The sequence below is a fragment of the Xenopus tropicalis genome, chromosome 10 (genome assembly GCF_000004195.4).
Source record: "Xenopus tropicalis strain Nigerian chromosome 10, UCB_Xtro_10.0, whole genome shotgun sequence".
Taxonomy (NCBI): Eukaryota; Metazoa; Chordata; class Amphibia; order Anura; family Pipidae; genus Xenopus; species Xenopus tropicalis.
In genome coordinates, this window is record NC_030686.2 from 32779477 (window position 1) to 32806152 (window position 26676).

At 43.5% G+C, this 26676-nt stretch overlaps 1 protein-coding gene and 1 long non-coding RNA gene across 4 annotated transcripts in view; one reads left to right on the top strand and one right to left on the bottom strand.

Moving 5' to 3' along the window:
- Window positions 1–13230, top strand: part of LOC116407966 — a 24425-nt gene extending 11195 nt beyond the window's left edge. The window contains exons 2-5 of one of the 3 annotated variants that reach the window (XR_004220647.1): window positions 8937–9013; window positions 9568–9810; window positions 10972–12827; window positions 12931–13230. This is a non-coding gene — a long non-coding RNA (uncharacterized LOC116407966). Of the gene's footprint in view, window positions 1–5768; window positions 5928–8936; window positions 9014–9567; window positions 9811–10971; window positions 12828–12930 lie in introns of all 3 variants that reach the window. The other 2 variants (XR_004220648.1, XR_004220646.1) reach the window with 2 other exon arrangements.
- LOC108648942 (coiled-coil domain-containing protein 40-like) lies at window positions 1485–26356 on the bottom strand. Its single transcript, XM_031894494.1, has 19 exons — window positions 26178–26356; window positions 16131–16194; window positions 15086–15257; window positions 12860–13056; window positions 12187–12270; window positions 10908–11127; window positions 9538–9695; window positions 8914–9036; window positions 8649–8770; window positions 7759–8002; window positions 7425–7607; window positions 6503–6748; window positions 6026–6239; window positions 5162–5331; window positions 4996–5087; window positions 3057–3177; window positions 2767–2955; window positions 2430–2588; window positions 1485–2305 (listed from the first exon to the last, which is right to left on the bottom strand). The coding sequence occupies exons 1-19, from the start codon at window positions 26192–26194 to the stop codon at window positions 2042–2044; spliced, it is 3039 nt and encodes a 1012-aa protein (XP_031750354.1). The 5' UTR covers window positions 26195–26356; the 3' UTR covers window positions 1485–2041.
- Window positions 26357–26676: the final 320 nt, after the last annotated feature.

Sequence of the window (26676 nt, forward strand, 5' to 3'; positions counted from 1 at the left end):
GGTTTGAATGTTGCATGCCATGATTCCAGAACAGAATTGAGAGAAACTGTAGGGCAATTCCAAATCTTACAAACATGGTCTAGTCCACATTTAGGGCAGCTAGAAGATTCTCTGCTTCTGATGTGGAAGAGCCGGGGGTAGTGTACACCAGCCTGTCTCTACTTGAGATTAAATTGTTGTTGTGTATCAGTCCTGAAAATCAAATTCCCTAATGGCACTTACACAACAATTGAAATGTGCACCATTTGTACCTTTTATTGAAATCCCAGCTGGGATATAAATGGTGCATGAGTACATATATGGAAGGCTTATGTCAGAAACCCCAAGCTAATTACAAGGCATATACAACAAGTTTACTTGTAAGTGGTAGGGATTTGGAATGGATTGGCCTAGCTTGGCAGATTGCCTTGGAACTTAGATTAATGGAGGGAATGATTGGGAGGGCCTTGGGGTGTAACTGGGTAGATCAGGAGTGAGCTGATAAGGGGTGCATGAATTTACCAGCAATCTAATTGTCACTAAAGATTTAATAGTGTTTAACCAGGTAGACTAGTGCCAACTCTAGGTCACATATCTGAAGACTTTGTATCAGCCATTTAAAAATCAACATTTTGTTTACCCCTAATGTCACCTTAATTCACTTCAAAACCAAAAACCATGGAAAGCCACTGGCAATCTGAGCAGTGGCAGTGGCAGATGAAATTTAATTTGGTAAATGTAAAATCATGCATCTGGGATATAAAATGGGACTGCACTAGGCAAATCCATAATGGAGAAGGACCTTGGAATCCTTGTAGATAATAAACTGGGCTGTAGCAAGCAATGCCAGGCAGCAGCTGCAAGGGCAAAGTCTCTGTTATGAAGAAAAACTGGCTTAATTGGGGTTGTTTATGTTGGAGATATGGGAGATTTGGGTGATATGATAACTATGTTTTATGTATAAGGGAACCATATAATAATTTCTCTAATGCTTTATTTACCAGTAGAGCTTTCCAGCAGACACAAGAGCACCCATTATGATTAGAAGAAAGGAGGTTCCATCTAAATACCCGGAAAGGGATTTTTAAAGTGAGAGCTGTGACGTTGTGGAATTCTCCCCCTGAATCAGTCATACTAACAGATACATTAGATAGCTTTAAGAAGGGGTTGGATGGGTTTTTAGCAAGTGAGGGAATACTGGGTTACTAAAAGCTGATCCAGGGACTGTTCCGGTTGCCATCTTGGAAGGAATTTTTCCCTAAACAAAGGCTTCAGAATATAGGTATAGGATCCAATATCTGGAAATCCGTTATCCAGAATGTTCTGGCCATCTTCCATAGATTCCATTTAAATTAATAATATAAGATATAATTAATTCTTATTGGAGGCAAAATAATCCTAGTGGGTTTAATTCATGGTTAAATGATTTTTTTTTAGTAGACCTAAGGTATGGAGATCCAAATTACAGAAAGAACCCCTATCTGGAAAACCCCAGATCCCGAGCATTCTGGATAACAGTTTCCATACATGTAGTTGTAATTAAAATCCAACATATGCCACAGCACATAATAGCATTACATGATGAAACTTTTTGTGTTAAAGGAACAGTAACACCAAAAAAATGAGTGTATTAAAGTAATTAAAATATTATGTAGGGTCGCCCTGCACTGGTTAAACTGGTGTGAAAGAAAGAAAACTATATCTTGTGTAATCAAAGCTGCTGTGTAACTATAGAGGGTAGCTACAGTATTTAAACTGAAATAGGGCTGAATGGCACAGGTTACATAGCAGATAACAGATAAGTCCAGTAAAACACTATGGGATTTTATAGAGCTTGTCTGTTAGCTGCTATGTAACCTGTTTCTTTTCTCCAGTTAGAATGGCTGCCCCCCAGCTACACAGCAGCTTATTTATATAAACTATAGTGATATAGCAGTATTCAATAGAGATTTACTAGCCAGTGCTAAAAAAAAGCAAAGAGTGAGCTATACTTTGTATTTTTTACTATGATATTAGTTAAATATCTATAAGAAGATCATTTCTTTTGTTTGTCAGTGTTTAGTCAAGGTGCCCTCTCGGATGTATCAGTCTGGGATCCTGTGTGTGCTTCAAAAGCCAGACTGATGCTGTGCAGGTCACTCTGGAACTGTGGGTACTCTTGCTGAATTTGGTGGATTATGGTGCTGATTGTGTGTATGCGGCTCTCTTGTTTGTGCTGCTCTGCCTCCAGTGCTTGCCATGTGCTGCAAAGAGGTTTATATTTTCCATCTTTCACAGCCTGCAGGTGCTTCAGGCGGGTCTGGTAGGACACGATTTGCAACAGGTTCTGTTATATTAGGAACAGAAAGGCAGGTTCTGCTTAGTACAATTGCCAAGGTGAAATATATATACCCACATACCATATATGCTGATCACCCATTCTACTGGAAAAGAGTCTCTAAAAGTGTTACCTGTCGTTTTTTTTCCTGCAGCTGTTCTATTTCAGCCGCCGTGGAACTAAAATCCTGTTTCATAGTGGAGATATTGTGCTGTTTCTCAGCAATGGCTGCAGTGAGTGACTCCTGGGTGTCTTCTAGGTCAGCAATGGTGTCTGTGCACTCTTCTGTGTTCTGTGTGGTACAACACAAACTAATCAGTGGTCTCACCCAATACTCCACCCACGGCAGACAAGGGTTGCATTGAGCTGTGTGTACAGCTCTGAAAGCATATATCAATATATCACCTCTGTAAGATGAGAACATAACAAAGAGCCGTGCTATTATTAGGGATTTCGAATTCAATACTCACTTTCTGAATTTCTTTTATTTTTTTCCTTAAGTCTTGTAGTTTCCTACGAAAGTCACTGACGGTTAACTGCTTCTTATTCTTCTCACTTTGTCCTTGTCCCCTCCTTGCAATCGTTTCCCTTCGAGATACCACAGCCTCCATGTCACAAATCATCTTCTCTTGTTGTTTCATTAGCTGCGAGTGTCTTATCTGTACATACCACGTATTGCAACAAAATTACTTAATAAATACAATTCAAACCCCAAATCCTCTGCTCTCTCATTTCTGCAAAACTCCCACTTCATTTGTACCTGCATTCTATGTATCTCAGCTTTCATTGCTTGTATGTCACCCTGCCCAATCTCAGAGTCCACTGCATTTCGCATTTCCTTTGCCAGCTGGATCTTCTTTTCCCACAACATGATCTGATGCCTTTACAAACAGAAATGTAGGAATATAACTTCCTTTTATTTACACGTGTGGTAACATTCAGTGAATGGATATGTAGGGGATCAGAGAACCCTGACCCCTGTTTCTCAGTCTGTGACATCATCAAGCATAGCTACAGCCTGGGGAAGGACCTGATTGGCTGGATGCCCCAGTGCATGTCTGGGAGAGGTGTGCATAAGGTTTGGAGCCAAAAATCTAGGGGCGGGCCCAGAAGTTTATAAAGGGAGCCCCTGCTGTTGTTTGCCAGTGCAGAGAGAGAGATTCAGAGTGAGCAGCCAGTACAGAGTGTGGTGTGTTCAGATTTGAAAGAATAAAAGTCTGCTGGGCTGCCAGGGAGTATAAAGTCCTCTGTGTGTGTCCACTGGAGTGAACAGGTATTGCCCATTTACCTGCTACGTGGGAGCAGCCACCCTTTTCAACGGGCAAGGTACTCTGGGGCAGGTAGCGCTACCTGGGGGGACTAAACTGAGTTAAGGGTTGGGGTCTATCAGCATCCAAGTTGGGACTGGGCACCTACAGAGGTGGTGCCAGCAGTGGATAGACTACACAAGTTCCTCAGGACAGGATTATCAATTATCCCTAAAGCTGTTCTACCTTATATTTCAAAATATAAAGTTTTGTATTGCAGCAAAACTGTGTGTGATTATTCCTAGTGGAAAGTCCCTTGAGGTGTGCTCCTCAGTGTCCACTAGGTGGAGGCAATGCGCTGTTTCCCAGCTCCCAGTATCTATATTTCACAGAGAACACAAAAATCTGTATATACAGCCCAAATTAAGTGAGTGTGCCAAGAAAGGGTTACAGATAATCATGGGGATTTTTGTGATACCATCAAGTCTGGATGCATGGAATGTGTAGACTTATTACAACTTTTGATTTATCATCTATTGGGCTGTAGATTGGGGTACAATTTGGGGTTCTACTGTATTGCCAACAGTATAAAGACACACTATGCGGCCTAAAATATCTAGATAGCCTTTCTAAAATTCTACTTAGATGTTTTACACACTGCTAAGTTCCAAACTGTCCCTGGATGTTATAATAGTAACAGCACATGAACTTCTTTGTAACCATGTTTTTTAATGGATGAGCTGCCACACACAAGCCTAACACTGCCAAATGCAATGCCAAGAGAAGGTTAGAGTAGTGTAAAGATTGCTTCCATTTGACTACAACGCAGTGTAAATGCTTCCTATAAAGACATGAGTCGTGTCCCACCATCTAGAACGTAATGGAAAGGCCTGTGTTTCTCAGATACCAAGAAACAATACCTTCCAGAATATGCAATGCAATAATAATGGTCTGAGCTGTTTTTAATAGTCTACTGCCCCCTGGTTCTAGTGAAAGCAAGCCATAATACTACAGTGTACAATTACATTCTCAGGCTTCCTAATTTGCCTACACAGAGTCCTGTTGAAAACCCAAAAGAACACCTTGTGCAAAGAACTGGAACACCAGGCCTGATAGACCATAATGAGTGCTCAACCATATTTATGCTCTCCTTTCTTAATTACAGCAAACCCCTTTAACAATATACACCTAGTAGTATGCCTTTCCGAAGGATTAGAAGGTTAAAACATCAAAGGGCAGACTAAATATATTTATACCCTCGATTATGGAATGAGATGTTGGAAAGACAAGTGTACAGATACCTTGGAAAATATATATTTCAACCGGCCAGATTAGATCTGTGTGTTTGCATATATGTATGTTTGCCATCTCTACTTGTAGTGAAGATATTCTGCCTTTTCTCTTTGTAAAAACCAAAATGCAGTCCCAATGGCTTTCAAGCAATAAACTCACTCTGTTTCAACAAGGCTGTGAAGAATTCTTTCCTTCTCTTCTTGAAGGTTTCGTAGATTTTCCTGCATCTCTATAGACTCCCTTTCTGCCTCCTGAAATGCAGACATAGGACAATTACCTTTTGCCATAAGGCATCCAGAAGGAAGGATCCCTAGTTAGCACTTACACGAAGCGAGCGCATGAACTCGCTTTCCATCAGCTGGTTGTTCTGCTGGAGCTGTTCTTTAGTGCTGCTATTCTTGCTAAGCAGCATGTTGAGCCGAACCATGTCATTTTTCAGGTTCCTCATATGATGTTCAATATCTTTTTGTTCGTTCTTTTCTTGCTCTATTTCATCTGCAGAAAAGTGAATGTTATAGAGCTGTTATATTATGAACACACTATTCAATACTGTGTCAGGATGATCCATTTTTTTAATTTTTTGCCCCTTCTTGTGTATTTTTATTTTAAAGTTTTTCCTTGCTACTAAAATGGTGTTTCTAATTATGGTTGCAGATTGTATTATTCCATCCTATCATTTTAGTTTAGAGTTAAAATCCAAGCAAAATATAATGGCTTGGAGATATGATTTTGATAAATGATGGTGTGAAATTGCTAGAACAACAGAAATAAAAATGGCAGAGAACAGGCATAGGAAAGCAATACAAGATTGTAAGCATGTTACTAGACACCTTTTTAAAGGGGACCTGTCACCCTAAGAAACAATCCAAATCCTATTTTGAGTGGAACAAAATACATGTTACAGCTGAGATTATTAAATATGTTTATAACAGGTGTGGATCTTTTAATACATTTCTTGTTCATTGCGGCTGCCATCTTTGAAGCCAAGCATTATCAATAACAAGCGGGCTGTGAGACACCCAGTGAACTAAGCAGTGGAGTACAATAGAAGCCTAAAAGAGTCTGCGGTAGAGAACTGCACTTATTCCACAGTAAGCCATGTCTATATCCATGTATGTTTGTTATTTTTGAGTGTCATGTGGTACTAATCTGTACATATAGGGATGTGATCTTTTGTGGCACAACTTACTTTCAGTACGAATTTTCTTCTGCTGTAGGATAGTAAGTTCTCTCCTCAGCATTTCCACAGACGCATCCTGTTCTTCCCTTTGCTTGGTTAGATTCACCATCTCAGTCTGTAGTCGCAGCCAGTACTGCTGGAGTGACATGATCTCTGAGTTGCATTCATCGATCTGCTTGGTCAATGCAGTGATTTGGATTTCCAATGGTCCCACTTCTTTCCCCTGTAAAATGGAAGGGTCAGTACAACAGTGAGGCTGTGCCCTTATTGGAGCCATATTGCTACCCTAAAGATCATTTTTGGAAACTTTCTTGCAGTAAGTTTCTTGGCCATTACCAAGCTTAGCTCAAAAAAATCACAACATGCTGTACAACATACTGCCAGGTAAAAAATACTGTTCATAGAGTTAAGAAAACTGTATAGTTTATTAACCTTTTCAGATTTATAGATTCTAGAAAGGATGAGAAAAAACTATTTTTCACTTACCCCAGTCTGTGCGATGGTGGCTTCTATTTGCTTGCTGAATAAATTAATGGTGGCTTGTTTCCTCTCAATTGCCAGTGTACGTTTGGTTATCTCATTCTGACTTTGGGAAATCAGATCATTGGTGTCTTCAATGTTTTTGTCCAAGTCAACCAGAGTCTTCTGCAGAGCTTTCATACGTGACAAGCTGTGGTTGATCTCCAGAGAGATCTGAGCTGTTTCATTTTCTACCTTTGAACAATTAATTTCCTGTGGGATTGGTGGATGCAAACATTTGTTATAAAGTCACATTTGAATTTTATGGGAATAAGGACAGTTTATATAAACACACACAATAACATTTTTTGAGCCTATTTGTCAGCAGGTCTTAAGAAAAGACAGGGCATCCACAATTTGCAACTAACAATGAATTTTGTCTCTCTCCAATAGAATAAAAAATGTAACCTGGTTGGCTCCACCAAAGAGAATGAGATAAGGCTTGGTTGTAGTCAGATAATTAATAACACATACAGATTGTCTTAAGGTGGGCATACATGCTAAGATCCGCTCACTTGGTGAGGTCGTCAAGCGATCGGATCTTCTTCCGATATCCCCACCTACGGGTGGGGCGATATCAGGCTAATTATAACTACGGGTATAGGTGTCCATCGGTTCAGGGACTGCATCAACGAGCCAATGAGGTCCACAATCCGACTAATTTTCAAACCTGCCCCATTGAGATCTGCCTGATTTCAGGCCAGATGTTGGTCGGGCAGACCCGTCATTCCTGCCCGTACATGGGCAGATAAGCTGCCAAAACGGTCTAAGGGACCGATATCAGCAGCTAGAATTGGCCCGTGTATTGCCACCTTTAGGGTTGCAAGATCTACATCATTCAAAAATGTCATCTCTGATACTGCCCACATATTTCATAAACCTTACGTACCAATTCTAGCGTTTGCTTTTGCAGCTTGGCTGCAAGGAGAGAGGAATATTTGGCTGCCTTGTCAGATGTCATCTTCTCTTGCAGCTTTGCCAATATCTGTGCTTCGAGGTTCACTTTCACCTGAGATTCTTTCTCAATTTTTTTCTGCATAGCTGTGATTTCATTCACATACCCAGACCGCTCCTTAAACATAGACAAAGTAAATATTTTGTAGAGTAAAATTATTTGACCAATTATTTTGCCAAAGGAAAGTTTATGCAACAAAATGACAAGGAGCCATGTATAATCCTTTCCAGATGAATACGGACACCAAAAAAATCTTAAAAGCACTTACAACAGCGACCCTATTTATCGCTTGCTCAGTCTCCTGCAATGTACGTGCATATGTGCTGAACTCCAGGCGCAATGCCTCCTGCTTAGTAAGAGACTGAGCGACCTGTTTCTTGCTCATAGCGGCATCACTTTCTGCACGGTTCAACATGAAGTTAAGCTGCTCATTTCTCTCCTCCTCCTTTGTAATTGTCTTCTTACAGCCTTCAATCTCAGCGTCTATAGAGAGGAGTTCCTGTTGAGCAAGACTTTGGGAAAAAGATTGTGTAAGAAGGAGTGCATGGACAGTATCTAAATGTATATTCATGTGTGTGTAGTCTAACATCACTATGCTCAATGCAAATCACTGGCTGGAGTGATCTAAAGGCCACAGCCTTTAGCCTTTGTATAATTCTCAATAGAATCATGGCAGACTAGTCTCTCTAACAGTAGGACAGATTAGTGTGGGTTATGGCAGATGCCAGGAGAGCCCTACCTGCCAAAACGTGACTGTAAAGTTTAGTTTCTCATGGTTTGGGTTTGGCTTTAGTGAATGCAAAACTTAAGGCAACAGCATACAAGGGCATTCTTAACAACTATATATTAATAATTTGTGACAATAGTTTGAGACAGGTTCTCCTCTGCACAATAATGCCCCTATGAACAAAGTGAGGACTTTACAGAATTGGTTTGCTGAGATGCCAGTGAAAGAACTTGACTAGCCTGAGCAAAGTCCTTACCTCAAATAAACATCTTTTAAATGGATTGAAACACTGACTATGTGGGGTAGTGTGGTACATTTTATGTGGTAACTTAGCATTGCCTATTCCTGGCCATAATCATGGAATCCTTGGTTTACAAATAGTATTATATTTAAATAGAAGACTGCTAGAACACTTTCTGTTAAAGGCATACCTAAAAGCCTCCTGAATGGCAGCATAGGCTTCATCTCGTCTTGTCATACCAATCAGACTGCTGTTCCACTGCTGAATAAGCTGTTTCTTCTCTACAGCAATGGCCTCAATCTCCATACAGGCCTAGATATAAGTGCATGAAATTAAATAGGTGAAGAAAATAATATCACTTGCCATAGCAAGTAAACTGGAAACATGAATTTGAAGAACTAAAGGAATACATTCTTCTCAGTGAACTGCATGTAGCGAGTGGATATAAACACTACCTCTGCTACTGTCTCCCTTGCAGCCTTAGTGTCTTCTCTCTGTGCAGAGACTTGGGCTTCATAAAGGGCAATCTGCTCACGAAGACGGTCCACCTCACAGGTAAGCCGATCCACAAAAATATCCTATGGATTGATAGAGAGGTGCAAATGGTACAGAATTGAAAAGATATGGAAATTGGGCTAATTTATTTTACACAAATTCAGGAATGATTATAAGCATTGTAAAATAGTGCTACATAAATAAAGAATAATAATGATAACATATAAGCTATGTTTCCTAGCCTGCAAATGTAGATAGTAAGACACCGATTTATTATTCTTCAGAGATCCAGGAACTGACTTTTTTATTTTCTGCCACCAATTTTACCGAAGATGATATTCAAAGGATCATAAATCAGTGTTTGCTACTCAAGATCTGTGATTAGGAAACACATATAGAGCCATTCAACAGTTTAATATAGTGCAGGTATACTATTGCTTGTTATGTCACGCAGATAGTTGTAGATAACTGTGGTCCAACCCACATTACTGGATGACCAAGTTTAAATTGCAACTTTATTGTATGTTAATTAAACACTGCCAAGTAAAACGTAATAGAGCAAAAGGTTTATAATTTTGATGTACCTGTTTTTTTTTCTCCACCTCTGCTTGCAGCCTCTCCATCTCTGCTTTCTGCACTGCACGTTTCATTACATTAATGTCCGAACGCACATCCCGATTCATATTCTCCATATAAAAAAGCCTCAGTGCTAAATTTTCTACCTCTGTCTGCATGGAGGATACTAGAAAAGAGAAGATTTCATGTACATCAAGTGACAATTCAACATCTACAGTTGGAAACTGGATCTGTACTGGTTCCTGCTAAAACTAACCATATTGTCATAGAAATTTTAGATGGTAAGCTACATTGCAGCAGTAGTGCTATATTAAAGGAGAAGGAAAGTTACAAATTTCAGGCTAGCTAGAATGTACCTAGTTGTCTCTGATGTACCTAGGTGTCATGTAATTTGGGTATGTCCTATGATGGTGTGGGGTGTTACATTATGCAGAAACTGTGCTGGCATTAACCAGTATATTGTCATTTAAACTATGTCTCTTGGGCATCACATAAAGCTTAAAGGGGAAGGAAAGGCAAAGTCACTGGGGGTGCCAATATGTTAGGCACCCCCAAGTGACTTTAATTGCTTACCTTGTACCTTGGGCTGGTGCCCCTGTTTGAAGAAAACAGCACCAGCCCGGGGTACCTGGAGAGCAGTGCTTCCTCCTTCCAGCTTCCCTTTCCGAAAATGCGAGCGGTCGGTGCATGCGCAGTAGAGTGAAAAGCCGACATCACTGTTAAAGTTCCACTATTCACTCTACTGCAGGGAACCAGGAAGGGGGAAACGATTGCTGCTACCCCTGGGCTGGTGCTGTTCTCTCCTAACAGGGGCACCAGCCCGGGGTAAAAGGTAGGCGATTAAATCACTTGGGGGTGCCTAACATTTTGCCTTTCTTTCTCCTTTAACATTATAATCTCCTGCTAGACTGTACTACCTACAATTATTCTAGTGATATAACGTGTGTCTTGTTTAATGGTGTGTCTCACCTCTACCTCCCCCCCTAGCTCAACCTTTCTCAACTATTCTCTTCTTTCTCCTCTTACTCCTCTCCACCCTTCCTTTTCCCTTGGGTATTGCTCCCTTCACTGTAAAAGTTAAATAAAATCTTTAAAAAAAGAAATAAAAATAATGGCTCACAATCACGATACCCTAACAATACTCAGACTGTTTAACAGTGCAAAATAGTATATATATATCTAGCCAGATGGCCAGTAACTAGAATTTAGATATGTGACCTTTAAGTTCTGAAAACCTTTCAGAGAAGTATGTCGTGTTAAACCTTTTCTTTATCTAGAAAGGTAAGCTTCATTACAGTTCCCCCTTGTGGTGCTACACATTGTCTCTGCGATGATCTGTTATTGTATAAGCTTTCATACAGCACAGTAGGTAACTCACCTTTCTTGCGCTCTGTGTCTGTGATCTGATGGGTCTTCTTGTACAAATTCCTTATTGTTTCCAGCTCATCCTCTTTCTGACGGCGTTGGACAGAGACATGTGAATGTTTGTCATGCTGCTTTTCAAGTCCCATCTGCAGGCGAGCCAGTTCCTGCTGCACCCCATACAGAAACATGCCAAGATCCTCACGCTCTTTCTTATTATTCTTCATGGATTCAGTCTAAAAATACACAAAATAAATAATATAATAATTGTAATAATTGTAAGATAACTGTTTCAAGGTCTATTGAACAGATGGGTGTTAACTTTGTTACCTCAATTCCTTGTTCTTTACTTACATTTCTAAAAGAAACAATGAGGTGAAGTTCTGCCCTGAAATGTTTGCAAGCCCCACGCTTGATGAAGGGCCGAGCACCCGAAACATTGCATTTACTAATAAACCATGCAGTGGGTTAACTCGCTTGAAATTGCTCTTTTGTGCTGGTTTGACATTTTGCTGACCTGATAGCAAGGTGGCTGATCCTCTGAACCAAGGACTAGGTGTATTTTAAAGGAGAGGTAGTGGGTGTGTCGGTGCAACTGCACTTCTAGAAAGACCATAAGCTAACTATACATTATGAAACTTGGTTTACAGATATAGTTTATAATTTCAGTCTTTACCTTCTTCTACTCCTTCTAAGCTCCTTTCCTATCCCCTAGATTGAGAGATGAAATACCCTTATACCTAAACCCTAAATTCCACTTAAAAGTTTCATTACCCTTATAACTGCTCAATTAATTCCACGAGATTAATTTAATATCCTAGGTCTGCAACTCCCTCAACTAAACTAGAGAAAGTCAGTAACCCCTATATCCCCCTCCAACTCCCTATTGAAAGCCAATAACCCATACTGGGAGTATACTCCACTAGCGATCCTCAAACCTATGCTCTCTGCTCTTCTAGCAACATTCTGTAGCCTCATTTCTGCACTGTACTTTTCCTCTTAGGGAACAGTATTCTCATACTTGCACCCTAGAAAGATTTAGTATTCCTCCACCTTCAGACTGCAATGCATTCATACCTGCAACCCCCTAACCCCCTTAGTAAAATATTCTCTGCAACCACAACTCCCAAGGCAGTATTCTCATACCTGGACACCCTTAACACCTCCTAACTGCACCCCCAACTCCATTAAATATATTCAATATAGAATGCCAGAGTCCCATAAAGCCTTCATTTGAATTTGTGCATGAATTTGTGAATATCTCTGCTATAGATTCAGTGTTCCCATGCACGTACCATTTCACGCAACTCTAGGTCCAGACTCTTGATCTGTTTTGTTAAATAGGTCTTGAGAGCCGTCTGGAATCTTCCCATCAGAGGCTGTTGAAAAGAAAGTAAACAATTAAAATGTTTTCTGAGCCATATATATTCTCTATATAATATGTAATATCTTTGTTAACCGGTTTTTATGATTATGGGAACATTATACTAGGTACATTTTAACCCATTATATCATTTTCTTCCTGATTAAATTAAGCCTAACTTACATACACCTGGGATTATTCGACTTAAAGGTAATACTGTATGATGGGCAAATTAAAAACACAGTTTTACACCATACAAAAAGCCTCTGGCAGACGACTGCCTATATTATATTTTAATAGTATTGCAAGATGCCTTGCAACACTCAGAGGCATATTTTTAAAATGAAAGTTGGCTCAATTGCCAGCACACTCAGAGCCCACTTTGTGTAGAAGTGATAACTTCCAACAAATGTACTACTGAGAGTAGCACAGCAGCAAAGAAATCTCTGCCAATTCTGATATTAGGTAACATACTGCCAGTTTTACTGTCTTCTTTTCATGTTTAAAGAATGCATTGACTACAAAGAACTATATAATTTAGTTAATAGCGAAAAGCTAGGGCAACTCATCCAAGTGAGGAGACTGGATTTTGGTTTTGCTCTTACATGGTCTGGGTCCAGGACAACCAGTTCTGATTCTTTATCATCATATTCTTTCTTTTCCTCTTCCTCTTCAGCTGTCTCCTCTTCCCCTACTGGGTCATCTGAATCTTGGTTATTTGCCTCATCATCAGTCTCTCCCATCTGCATGGCAAACTGATGAAAAGTGGAATAGGACGATGACCCCACCACTCCTGTTTCACCTGGGTAAACAAGGATGGAAAAGTTCCCAATGAAGAATACAATGGATACAGGTTGAAGGATTATGAGGCTCATGTGGCTGTATCTAGCTGCTTTTTTAATGTGTCTGACCTTTCTTGCTAAAAGTGGAAGTTTACAGTTAATACATTCTAATAAACAAGTTTATTTGATTAAAAGTGGCAAAGTTTGATGATACAGGTCTAATCACGTATAGCAGCCAATCAGCATGTAGCTTTTTTCTGGTGGTCACCTGTTTAAAAGCAAACGTCCTATAGGTTACTGCACCTGAGCAGACTTTATGCCTTTTTAGTTACATTGGTGGTACAGTTAGCCTTTATTAAGTGAAACTTCTCTACTAAATTTTTCAGAATTCATTGAGGTCTGGCATGGTGCCAAGAGACTAGCGAATTACTAATGTAGTCTGAAAACTATAGGCCTGTTAGTCTGACATCAGTGGTAGGAAAGCTTGTGGAAGGGGTTATTAGGGAACTTGAATACATTGCAAATACAATACTATAAGTTTATGCCATCATGACTTATGCGTAACAGATCTTGCCAGACTAATTTAGTTGCCTTTTATGAGGGGGTGAGCAGGAACCTCGATGCTGGGATGGCAGTGGATGTCATCTACCTGGACTTTGCTAAAGTATTTGATACAGTACCGTGCAGAAAGTTATTGCTAAAATTGAGCAATATTGGCCTAGAACATAATATTTGTAATTGGATAGAGAACTGGCTGAAGGATAGATTACAAAGAGTAGTGGTAAATGGTAATTGGGCCAGTGTGGTTAGTTGGGTACCCCAGGGGTCAGTTCTTGGGCCTTTGCTTTATAACTTGTTTATTAATGGCCTGGAGGCATAGAAAGTACTGTTTCTATTTTTCTGACAATATTAAATTGTGCAAAATTATAAGTTGCAGGATGCTGCCACTTTGCAGAGCGATTTGACAATATTGGAAAACTGGGCAGCAAAATGAAAATGAGGTTCAATGTTAAAACGTTCAAAGTTATGCACTTTGGTAGAAATAATATAAATGCAAGTTATACACTAAATGTTAGTGAGTTGGGGGGATCCTTAATGGAGAAGGATCTGGGTTTTTTTGTAGATAACAAGTTGTCTAATTCCAGGGAGTGTCATTCTGTGGCTACTAAAGCAAATAAAGTGCTGTCTTGTATAAAAGGGCATTGACTCAAGGGATGAAAGATCATTTTGCCCCTTTATAGGTCCCTGGTAAGGCCTCACCTTGAGTATGGGGGGCAGTTTTGGGCTCCAGTCCTTAAGAAGGAAATTGATGAGCTGGAGAGAGTGCAGAGACGTGCAACTAAACTGGTAAAGGGGATGGAAGGGTTAAACTATGAGGTTAGACTGTCGAGGTTGGGGTTGTTTTCTCTGGAAAAAAAGGCGCTTGCGAGGGGACATGATTACTCTGTACAAGTACATTAGAGGGGATTATAGGCAGATGGGGATGTTCTTTTTTTCCCATAAAAATGACCAGAGCACCAGAGGCCCCCCCTTTAGAGTAGGGAGGAAGGGAGTTTTCATTTGAAGCAGCGTAGGTGGTTCTTCACGGTGAGGGCAGTGATATTGGGGAATGCCCTTCCCAGTGATGTTGTGATGGAAGATTCTGTTAATGTTTGTCTGTGCTGGTTTCACTTGGAAGGGTTGAACTTGATGGACTCTTTTTTCAACCTTATCCATTTATGTAACTAAATTATCAGACATCATTTTCTGCTTAAAATACTACCTAGTTGTCAGGGTCACTGACCCCATCAACCAATTCCATTTTTATGTTATTTTGCAAAATGTTATTTTTAAGGGGTAGTATCCATTCAGGGGCAGTTTTCTGTAATTGCCTGGTTGATGGGTTTAGTGTCAGTCCTTACAAACAGGCCTACATAGTTCTTGACTGCAAAAGACACTACACTTGCTACAAAGGCATGCCTAAATAAATGTAAAAATGTGGGAAAAATTATAGGACAATAACAACTTTCTATATTTCTGCATCCAAATGTCCAAAATATTCCCTCATACCTGATTCTTCAAGTTGCTCCATATCCTGAGACAGGGCTGACCTCTGGGTAATGTCACCAAAGTAGTTAGGGACCGCACTGTGACTGCTGGTAATCATTGCCTCATCTGTGTCAGAAGCTTTTGGTGAAAGAGGTTGTTCTCCTTCTGCAACAGATATGTCTTCACTTGCAGCCTGTTAAGAAGAATGGACTTCTGTTAACAAAACAGTCACAATGAAGGGTGAATGGGGAGTGTCTCATTATATACTTTGCAAAGCCCAAACAGGGAACGTCTTTTTACTTCTGTGTACTTCCACTGAACGCCAGTGCCCCCTGCCCATGTTTTTCTGATGAATAGTGCACAAATGCAGCAACTGATGAAATAAATGTTTGGATTATATTTCATTTTGAAATTTTACTTGGGCTAGCCATATTCTTATTTTTCCGCCATGTGACTTGTGCTCTGATAAATTTCAGTCACACTTTACTGCTGCGCTGCAAGTTAGAGTGATGCTACCCCCCTCCTTTCGCCCCCCCAACAGCAGATCAGCAGAACAAGTAGAAAGCTCCTTGACACCTGCATTGCTAAAAATGCCTCCATGCCCCACCTCGTAGTAGATTTGAGAATAACACCAAGTCCAACCATGACTCCTCCAGTCACATTAAGTAGGAGAAACAATAACTTATCTGAAAGCAAATGTATGGTGAAGTACTGGCTCTTTCTGATAGCACAAGATCAGGCACAGTGACCTGAGATGGCGCCTACACACCAATATTTCTAAAAACTAAAAAGTATATGTTTATTGGTTCAAGTATAAAAATTTAAATTGCGGCGGCGCGATTAAGTTTATCAGAGCACAGGTCACATGGCTGTGGCACCCTGGGAAATGAAGAATATGGCTAGCCCCATGTGAAATTTCAAAATTAAATACAGTATAAAAAAATCTGCGTTTTTGAAAAACAGATTACAATACAGAATTCTGCTGGAGAAATTCTAACTGATGCGTCTCCCGTGACAGTATTCCTTAAATATCTGCAGCTCTGTATATAAACCTGAGCCTACTTACCGCATTATTTGTGGCCTGTGGCTTCTCTTCTGTATCAGGGACATCTTCTGCTCCAGATCTAGGGCTATGGAACATCAGTACACAATATTTTATTTTTCTTTCCATTATTATAGCATATTAATTCCATATCTATAATAAACAGTCAGCATTTATAAGCAATTGTAAGATAAACAAAAAAAGGAGCTATTTAGTTTCCAAATTGATGTAATGAAACCCCTCCCCCAAATCCCTTTGTTTTGGAGGAGGGGTCCAAGTGCTGAAATAAATTGTTTTTATAGTGCTAATTCTTGTCTATTTTTTTCGGGACTATTAGTTGCCATCAGATACAAGGTATTGTGTTATTATTAAAGAGAAAAACCCAGCGGTTGCCATGTAACTTGTAATATTAAATAGTAGATTTCACTTGGTCTGGCCTGGGATCCAAAATAGGCCCTGGCATTTCAAGTACACAGAGGCCCAACAAGCTCCCCCATCAGCCCAATAAATAGTGACTGTCTATGGGATCTTACAGCAGCCCCTCTGTCATTTGCAAGAACCCACATATTGCCATTGGTATAGAGTATTTGGCACCACGTGGGGGTCTTATTGACTTTTATGTATTTTTATTCATAGGTATGAAAGCACCTGTCATTTCTCCTACAGTGTAAACCATCAAAAACAATTGTCAAAAAGTGCCATCTTGTGGCCAAGTAAAGCAATGGGAAGAATGCTGGAGACTTTTCTAAAGAGTCTGTCAGACATGGTAGCTCACTAGAAAAACATTAATTGCTCGCTAAATCAATACTTGTTTGGTATAAATCCTTTTATTTGTGAGTGTGGCAGTGCAAATATTCTCTACATTAAAACCTTGCACTTCATACTGGAGAACTATGGTCATATTACAAGGAAAATTCTAAACAAAGTGTCTAATGTCTAAACAGGAGAATAACTTAAATGTAGGAATGAGTGAACTTTTATCGCCTGGTCCTGTTTCCCAGCGAAACTCAAAGATTTGCCAGTGCAAATATATACACAAATCTGTTCTGGAATTTCAGAAAAAATGGGAAAAAATGCAGAGAAAAGCCATTGTGATTATTATGTGCCCCTTGACTTCTACATACCTCCAAACATTTGAAAAGTGCAAAGAGGGACAAAAAGAAATGTTCTGACCACGACCATTTTTGCAACCACATCCCCTAAATACCACTCCCATTTTACACAATTTGAAAGTTTATTCAAGTTTGAACAAATTTCTGGGGGTTTTGGGGTCTTTTTTATGTGTTATTACAGTTTTGCTAAAAAAAAGGTGAAATTGCCCTTTAAGCTGAAAGTCTCAGATTAGCTTATTAGTTACAATTGTATCTAAGTGCAGGTATAGGCTGTTACGTTTTCTGGGCTCTCTGTCAAAAGCTTATTTTTCAATTAAGTTTGAGAAACATTGTATCTTTTTCCGGGACTGTGGGCTAAGCTGTTAAAATTGAGACTGCCCTCCTGGGCCTTCTTTGTCTTTCTAAGGAGCTGTCCAAGCAGCCTGTTTGTAGGGTTGCCAACTTTTTATTGGCTCCTTAAAGGCTGATGATGTGGAAACAGGGAGCCGACCCAGGGGGGGTGGATAGGTGACATAAGGCAGTGTTTTTCAACCTTTTTTGGGCAAAGGCACACTTGTTTCATGAAAAAAATCACGAGGCACACCACCATTAGAAAATGTTAAAAAATTTAACTCTGTGCCCAGCAGCAGTGCCCCCCTAGTACACTGGTGCCAAGAGCAGTGCCCCCCTAGTACATTGGTGCCCAGCAGCAGTGCCCCCCTAGTACATTGGTGCCAAGAGCAGTGCCCCCCTAGTACATTGGTGCCCAGCAGCAGTGCCCCCCAGTACATTGGTGCCAAGAGCCAGCCCCCCTAGTACATTGGTGCCCAGCAGCAGTGCCCCCATAAGTCAGTGTGCCCCGTGGCCCCCCCTAATACATTGGTGCCCAGCAGCATTTTACTTCTGCTCTTCGGCGGCTTCAGCAGCATCTTCCCCTCACGCGTGCCGCCTCTGCACTTCTGCCTGCACGCGACCGCACACAGGCCCTTTTATAACGTTGCGCCCCGTGCGTACTGACGTCACCCGTACACACGGGGCGCAACCAATGACAGGGCCCGGATTTTATTAAAGGTAAAAATTGCGGCCCTGCCTACGGCACACCAGGCAACATCTCACACTAGTGTGCCGCGGAACAGTGGTTGAAAAACGCTGACATAAGGGACAACGGAGACAGGATTATGACATTGGTGGCCAAAGCAGTCAGAGAATGGTGGGAGGCACTGTTAGAGGTGATGAGCGGGATGGAGGGGGTACAGAGTGGTGGGAGGGATTGGGACAGATAGGAGGTGGACCAGAAGCAAAACAACCAGGGATTACACTATGCACGGCCAATATTTAGTAACTAATTGGCAACAGGGGGCCTTTTGCACTATGAAGAACAGTTGTAGCATAGTGGAAAGGACTATGAAGATTTCCATTCATCCAGGTCACGGTATATCTAGTATAAATAAATCTAAAGCAACTGGACTTGTTAAGTAATCATTGAAGACGTTTCACTACTCATCTGAGCAGCTTCTTCAGTTGTGGAAGCTGCTTGGATGAGTTGTGAAACGTCTTCAATGATTACTTAACAAGTCCAGTTGCTTTAGCTTTATTTATACTAGATATAATGGAAAGGAGCTTCTCTAACAAGGTAGGGCAATGTATATGCTACTGCCGAGCTACAAAGGCTTTAACTCCGATGTCATTAAAACTTTCCATTGACTCCAGTGCATTTTGGCCAAATTATGCCATTTTGCTAATTTTTTCCCATGGTTTCACACATTTTTTGGCAAAGCAGGCTAGTTTCACTCACCACTATTCACCTGATGTGAACTGTATACCTCTAAATATAAAATAAATAGCAATGCATGACTTGTTCCTGCAAATGTTTGAGGTTAATATATATCATTTGAACAGAAAGAAGAGATTTGGTTGAATACCAAACAAAATATTACTCATTTTCGCCAGGCAGCAGCAGCTACAAGGGCAAACAAAGTTTTGAGCTGTATTAAAAGGGGCATAGATTTGTTGGAGGAGGGGGTTAATCTTCCCCATCTAGCATATGCCGTGCAGTTTTGGTCTCCAGTGCTCAATCGGGACATTATTGAATTAGAGAGGGTACAGAGAAGGGCAACTAAGCTTAAGGCGTGATATGATAACTATGTATAAATATATAAGGGGAGTCAGGAAGGAATCTGTTCCCCCTCTGTGCCAAATTGGAGAGGTTTCAGTAGGGTTTTTTTTTGCCTTTCTCTGGATCAACTTGCAGTTAGGCATAAAAGGTTGAACTTCATGGACATGTGTCTTTTTTCAACCTAACTTACTGTGTTACTATTGCTGATTAGCTGCTAAGCAACACTGCACCAAGGCAAAACCCCGCTCCCTCTTGCACCACCTTGTATGCAAAGTTGCAGTTAATGTTGAAGTGCAGGCAGAATAATGAGAACAGTGTGTTAGTAATTACTTTAAAATCACAGGCAGCACGAGACCATTATTGCACACTGTTTCAATTTGCCACCCTGGGAGGCTGCTGATCGTGCAATGTCCATAACATTGTTTATTTACCAGCATACCTATCCTCATTAATAAGCATCTGTCTGCATACTGGCTATGTGCCATTTACCTTAGCTATCATTACCCAGTCAGTTAATGATGGGCTCCAGCTCTGGATATAAAAAGCAACAGTTTTGTTATCTGAGAAATGCATGGTCTCATATTTTCTGTTCATAGTTCATAAATGAGTCAGCAGTGTATATTCTGTATATTCTGTGATTAAAGGAGAAGGAAAGGCTAATAAATAGTTAATCCCAACCTGCAGGCATACCTTCAGTTCTCTTAATAGTGCCCTTAAGTCTCCCCATATTTCACCTGTTTAGAGGATCAGAAGGCAAACAGGAAGAAAAAACACTGAGCTGTGTAAAGAAAGTTCCCATAATGCCTCACTCCTGCACAGACATGCAGACCAAGTGAACATGCTCAGTTAGTAAGACTATGGGGCTGATTTACTAACCCACGAATCCGAATTGGAAAAATTCTGATTGGAAAACGAACATTTTGCGACTTTTTCGTATTTTTTGCGATTTTTTTTGTCGCCGTTACGACTTTTCGTAAATTGACGCGAATTTTTCGTAACCATTACGACTTGCACGAAAAGTTGCGACTTACGATTTGCTCGTATCTTGTTGCGACTTTTTCGTATTGAGCGCTCGTAAGCTGCGGGCAAAACTTTCAGACTTAGCATGATTTTGGAAGCCTCCCATAGGACTCAATGGCACCCTGCAGCTCCAACCCGGCCCAAGGAAAGTCTCCCATAGGGCTCAATGGCACTCTGCAGCTCCAACCTGGCCCAAGGGAAGTCTCCCATAGGGCTCAATGGCACTCTGCAGCTCCAACCTGGCCCAAGGAAAGTCTCCCATAGGACTCAATGGCACTCTGCAGCTCCAACCTGGCCCAAGGGAAGTCTCCCATAGGGCTCAATGGCACTCTGCAGCTCCAACCTGGCCCAAGGAAAGTCTCCCATAGGGCTCAATGGCACTCTGCAGCTCCAACCTGGCCCAAGGGAAGTCTCCCATAGGGCTCAATGGCACTCTGCAGCTCCAACCTGGCCCAAGGAAAGTCTCCCATAGGGCTCAATGGCACTCTGCAGCTCCAACCTGGCCCAAGGGAAGTCTCCCATAGGGCTCAATGGCACTCTGCAGCTCCAACCTGGCCCAAGGAAAGTCTCCCATAGGGCTCAATGGCACTCTGCAGCTCCAACCTGGCCCAAGGGAAGTCTCCCATAGGGCTCAATGGCACTCTGCAGCTTCAACCCGGCCCAAGGAAAGTCTCCCATAGGGCTCAATGGCACTCTGCAGCTCCAACCTGGCCCAAGGAAAGTCTCCCATAGGGCTCAATGGCACTCTGCAGCTCCAACCCGGCCCAAGGAAAGTCTCCCATAGGGCTCAATGGCACTCTGCAGCTCCAACCTGGCCCAAGGAAAGTTTCCCATAGGGCTCAATGGCACTCTGCAGCCCCAACCCGGCCCAAGGAAAGTCTCCCATAGGGCTCAATGGCACTCTGCAGCTCCAACCCGGCCCAAGGAAAGCCTCCCATAGGGATCAATGGCACTCTGCAGCTCCAACCCGGCCCAAGGAAAGTCTCCCATAGGGCTCAATGGCACTCTGCAGCTCCAACCCGGCCCAAGGAAAGTCTCCCATAGGGCTCAATGGCACTCTGCAGCTTCAACCCGGCCCAAGGAAAGTCTCCCATAGGGCTCAATGGCACTCTGCAGCTCCAACCCGGCCCAAGGAAAGTCTCCCATAGGGCTCAATGGCACTCTGCAGCTCCAACCTGGCCCAAGGAAAGTCTCCCATAGGGCTCAATGGCACTCTGCAGCCCCAACCCGGCCCAAGGAAAGTCTCCCATAGGGCTCAATGGCACTCTGCAGCTCCAACCTGGCCCAAGGAAAGTCTCCCATAGGGCTCAATGGCACTCTGCAGCTCCAACCTGGCCCAAGGGAAGTCTCCCATAGGGCTCAATGGCACTCTGCAGCTCCAACCTGGCCCAAGGAAAGTCTCCCATAGGGCTCAATGGCACTCTGCAGCTCCAACCTGGCCCAAGGAAAGTCTCCCATAGGGCTCAATGGCACTCTGCAGCTTCAACCCGGCCCAAGGAAAGTCTCCCATAGGGCTCAATGGCACTCTGCAGCTCCAACCTGGCCCAAGGAAAGTCTCCCATAGGGCTCAATGGCACTCTGCAGCTCCAACCCGGCCCAAGGAAAGTCTCCCATAGGGCTCAATGGCACTCTGCAGCTCCAACCTGGCCCAAGGAAAGTTTCCCATAGGGCTCAATGGCACTCTGCAGCCCCAACCCGGCCCAAGGAAAGTCTCCCATAGGGCTCAATGGCACTCTGCAGCTCCAACCCGGCCCAAGGAAAGCCTCCCATAGGGATCAATGGCACTCTGCAGCTCCAACCCGGCCCAAGGAAAGTCTCCCATAGGGCTCAATGGCACTCTGCAGCTCCAACCCGGCCCAAGGAAAGTCTCCCATAGGGCTCAATGGCACTCTGCAGCTTCAACCCGGCCCAAGGAAAGTCTCCCATAGGGCTCAATGGCACTCTGCAGCTCCAACCCGGCCCAAGGAAAGTCTCCCATAGGGCTCAATGGCACTCTGCAGCTCCAACCTGGCCCAAGGAAAGTCTCCCATAGGGCTCAATGGCACTCTGCAGCCCCAACCCGGCCCAAGGAAAGTCTCCCATAGGGCTCAATGGCACTCTGCAGCCCCAACCCGGCCCAAGGAAAGTCTCCCATAGGGCTCAATGGCACTCTGCAGCCCCAACCCGGCCCAAGGAAAGTCTCCCATAGGGCTCAATGGCACTCTGCAGCTCCAACCCGGCCCAAGGAAAGTCTCCCATAGGGCTCAATGGCACTCTGCAGCTCCAACCCGGCTCAAGGAAAGTCTCCCATAGGGCTCAATGGCACTCTGCAGCTCCAACCCGGCCCAAGGAAAGTCTCCCATAGGGCTCAATGGCACTCTGCAGCTCCAACCCGGCCCAAGGAAAGTCTCCCATAGGGCTCAATGGCACTCTGCAGCTCCAACCCGGCCCAAGGAAAGTCTCCCATAGGGCTCAATGGCACTCTGCAGCTCCAACCCGGCCCAAGGAAAGTCTCCCATAGGGCTCAATGGCACTCTGCAGCTCCAACCCGGCCCAAGGAAAGTCTCCCATAGGGCTCAATGGCACTCTGCAGCTCCAACCCTGCCCAAGGAGAGTCTCCCTTAGGGCTCAATGGCACTCTGCAGCTCCAACCCGGCCCAAGGAAAGTCTCCCATAGGGCTCAATGGCACTCTGCAGCTTCAACCTGGCCCAAGAAAAGTCACCATAATGAAGCTTGAATGAATCCGAAACTTTCGTACTCGGCGCGAAAGCTTGTCGCTACGAAAAAGTCGCAACATTTTGCAAAACATTCGTAATGGCTACGAAAAAGTCGCGACAATTTCCGAAAAAATCCAAAATACCGATCATTACGAAAAAAACGCATTCGGACGCCTTCGGACCGTTCGTGGATTAGTAAATCAGCCCCTATGAGTCAGATTCCTGCTGATTGGCTCAGATCCACATTCCTAAGGAGTGTATGGAGCATATATACGCTCCATACGCTCAAAAATACCCCTACCTGTGCCTGTACCCGAATGAATTGAATACACACAGGTGCAGGCACATGTAGCCGATATTCGCCAAAAATGTGATTTGATACCGGCTACATGTGCCTGCACCCATGCGTATTCCATTCATTCAGGCGCAGGCACAAGGTAGGCCAAATTTACAGTAGCAGGGTGTATTCTTGGCAAGCATTTTTCAGCTTGCGAGAATCTGCCCCGCAAAATCTCACCATTTAGTTCTCATTCAAAAAGCACTTCCCTCAGTGGTTGTGAACTTCACCTAGTGGCAGATTAGGCTAATGCCACACGGGCATGTTCTCAGCAATCCGAAAAATGCTTGCCAAGAATACACCCTCTATACGCTCAAAAATGCCCCTACCTGTGCCTATGAATGGAATACGCTTGGGTGCAGGCACATGTAGCCGACATCAATGAAAAAATGCAAGACTTCACATTTTTGGCGGATATCGGCTACATGTGCCTGCACCCAAGCATATTCCATTCATTCGGGTGCAGGTACAGGTAGGGGCATTTTTGAGTGTATTCTCAGCAAGCGTTTTTTGGCTTGCCATAAATACGTTCTATACCAGGGGTGGGCAAACTTTTTGGCTCAGGGGCCACATTCAGGGCCACCATCAGAAATCACGGGGCCCCTCACACCAAAACTTTCTGGGCCCCCCTCCTCCCACGCCCCCCAATGGCCCCTTACATCAGTACATAGGATACACAGACATTGGTAGGGCCCCCTATAACATTGGTAGCCAGGGCCCCCTATAACATTGGTAGCCAGGGCCCCCCTAAAAAATTGGTAGCCAGGGCCCCCCAGCATCCTCCAGTTCCCCCCCACCCACAGCGTCCTCCAGCTCCCACCAGAGTCCTTCCCAGCATCCTTCAGCTCCCACCCACCCAAGCATCCTAAGGCTCCCACCAGAATCCTCCAGCTCTCCCCCCCCCAGTCCTTGCCAGCATCCTCCAGATCCCACCTTCCCCCCCAAGTATCCTCCGGCTCCCCCCCAGCTCCCACCAGAATCCTCCAGCTCCCCTCCAGAGTCCTTCCCAGCATCCTCCAGCTCCCACCCAGACTCCTTCCCAGCATCCTCCAGCTCCCACCCAGACTCCTTCCCAGCATCCTCCAGCTCCCACCCAGACTCCTTCCCAGCATACTTCAGCTCCCACCCAGACTCCTTCCCAGCATACTTCAGCTCCCCCCCAAGTATCCTCTGGCTCCCCCCTCTTCCTATGTGCCCCAGCTACCCCCAGCATCCTCCTGCGGCTCCCCCCCAAGTAGCCTCCAGCTCCACCCCCAGTGGCTTCCTCCAGCTCCCCCATGACTTTCTCCGGCTCCCCTCAGCTCCCCCGCGAGTTTCTCCGGCTCCCCTCAGCTCCCCCCGCCTCACAGCGAATTCCTCCGGCTCCCCTCAGCTTTCCCACCCCTCCACCAACTTCTTGCAGCCTCAGCGACTTCCTCCGTCTGCGTCCTGTTGACGGCTCTACGCTGCATCTGAACATTTGATAAGGTTGCGCGCCGTGCGTATGGACGCACGGGGCGCAACCTATCAAATTTCCCGCTGGCCACCAATGAAGCAATGGCAGGGCCACATTGACTGACAGACAGGCCGGGCCAGCATTATGCCGTTTCCGCTCGTCAGTCCGCAGACGCCAAGTCTCGCGTGATAAGACTAGCGGAGTCGGCGGGCCAGATTAATAAGACCAATGGGCCGGACGTGGCCCGCGGCCCGTAGTTTGCCCACGCCTGCTCTATACACTCCATGTGGCATTAGCCCTAGCCTTAAAAAATCTGATGCTAGTTGCAAAGTCCATAATGAAGGAAAATATAATTCTATGCAATTTTGCAATATACAAGAAACATTTTCAATGTTTTTTCTTAACATAACTGCTGTTATAATCAGCACCTGTTTGACTATTTCTATTGACTGTGCTGCTTGTTCTGACTCCAGAAGCAATGTACCAAAAGCCAGCTGATTAACAGATCTAGATCAGAATTGACTTCTGTAACATTATTACAGGGGTTAGACCCAGGGAACGTAAAGTGATAAATAGAACTTACAATAACGAATCACATGAACACTCCTAATAAACACTAGGGGGCACATTTACTAACCCACGAACGGGCCGAATGCGTCCGATTGCGTTTTTTTCGTAATGATCGGTATTTTGCGATTTTTTCGGAAAATTGTCGCGACTTTTTCGTTACTAATACGATTTGTGCGAAAAAACGCGAGTTTTTCGTAGCCATTCCGAAAGTTGCGCAAAATCTGGCGATTTTTCGTAGCGTTAAAACTTGCGCAAAAAGTTGCGATTTTTTCGTAGCGTTAAAACTTGCGCGAAACGTCACACCTTTTAAGTTTTAACGCTACGAAAAAGGCGCAACTTTTCGCGCAAGTTTTAACGCTACGAAAAAAATCGCCAGATTTTGCGCAACTTTCGGAATGGCTACGAAAAACTCGCGTTTTTTCGCGCGAATCGTATCGGTAACGAAAAAGTCGCGACAATTTCCGAAAAGTCGTAAAGACGCCGAAAAAATCGCAAAAAAAACCCGAAAAAGTCGCAAAATGTTCGTTTTCAAATCGGAATTTTTCCAATTCGGTTCAGATTCGTGTCTTAGTAAATGTGCCCCTAGGAATCCCATCATCTTCATGAAATCAGTTTTTGGGTGCAGATCCCCTTTAAACAATACACAGTCAAGGATCACAGCCTACTGAGGCAGAATTCAGAGAACCCTCCTGCAGGTACCCCAGGAGAATTTAGGGTTCGCCCACAAAAATGAACCCACCCTTCCACAGAATGTAAGGAAAAGAACACCCTAATCTCATCCTGTGCAGAAACAGCTCCCACTTACCTCCCGTTCGCAGACATAACTGTTGCTAAGCGACGCTATCAACTTCCGGGAGAGTGTCGCTTTGGTGGAGCGTACCAATAGTGCAGGGTGAGATGGGGGTGGGCTGACAGTGAAACGGAGATATGATTGTGCGCTACAGCTATGGATCAGGATTTGGTATGGAATGGAACTAAACAGGTTCGTATAAATATGGGAATCTGCAGAATGTACATGGGTGTTGAGTATAATGCTCTCCTCACCCCTACTGTGGGGAGTGGTTATGTCCCATGGGACTTATTTTGACGCCCTCTTGGGTACGCTGTGTATGTATGACAGGCTATGTTCGCTGACAGTAGGCAGATTCCGGTGCCGGTTATGTTGTTGTGAGTGGGCCTCAGTAAGCCATAGCTGGTGATATAGGCGTGGGAATGCAGTGAATTCATAGTACGAAATCTTAGTATACAGCCTCCTGGTGTTTTGGTTAGACTGGTAATTCCGGGCGGGGAATGCCGGCGCTTAA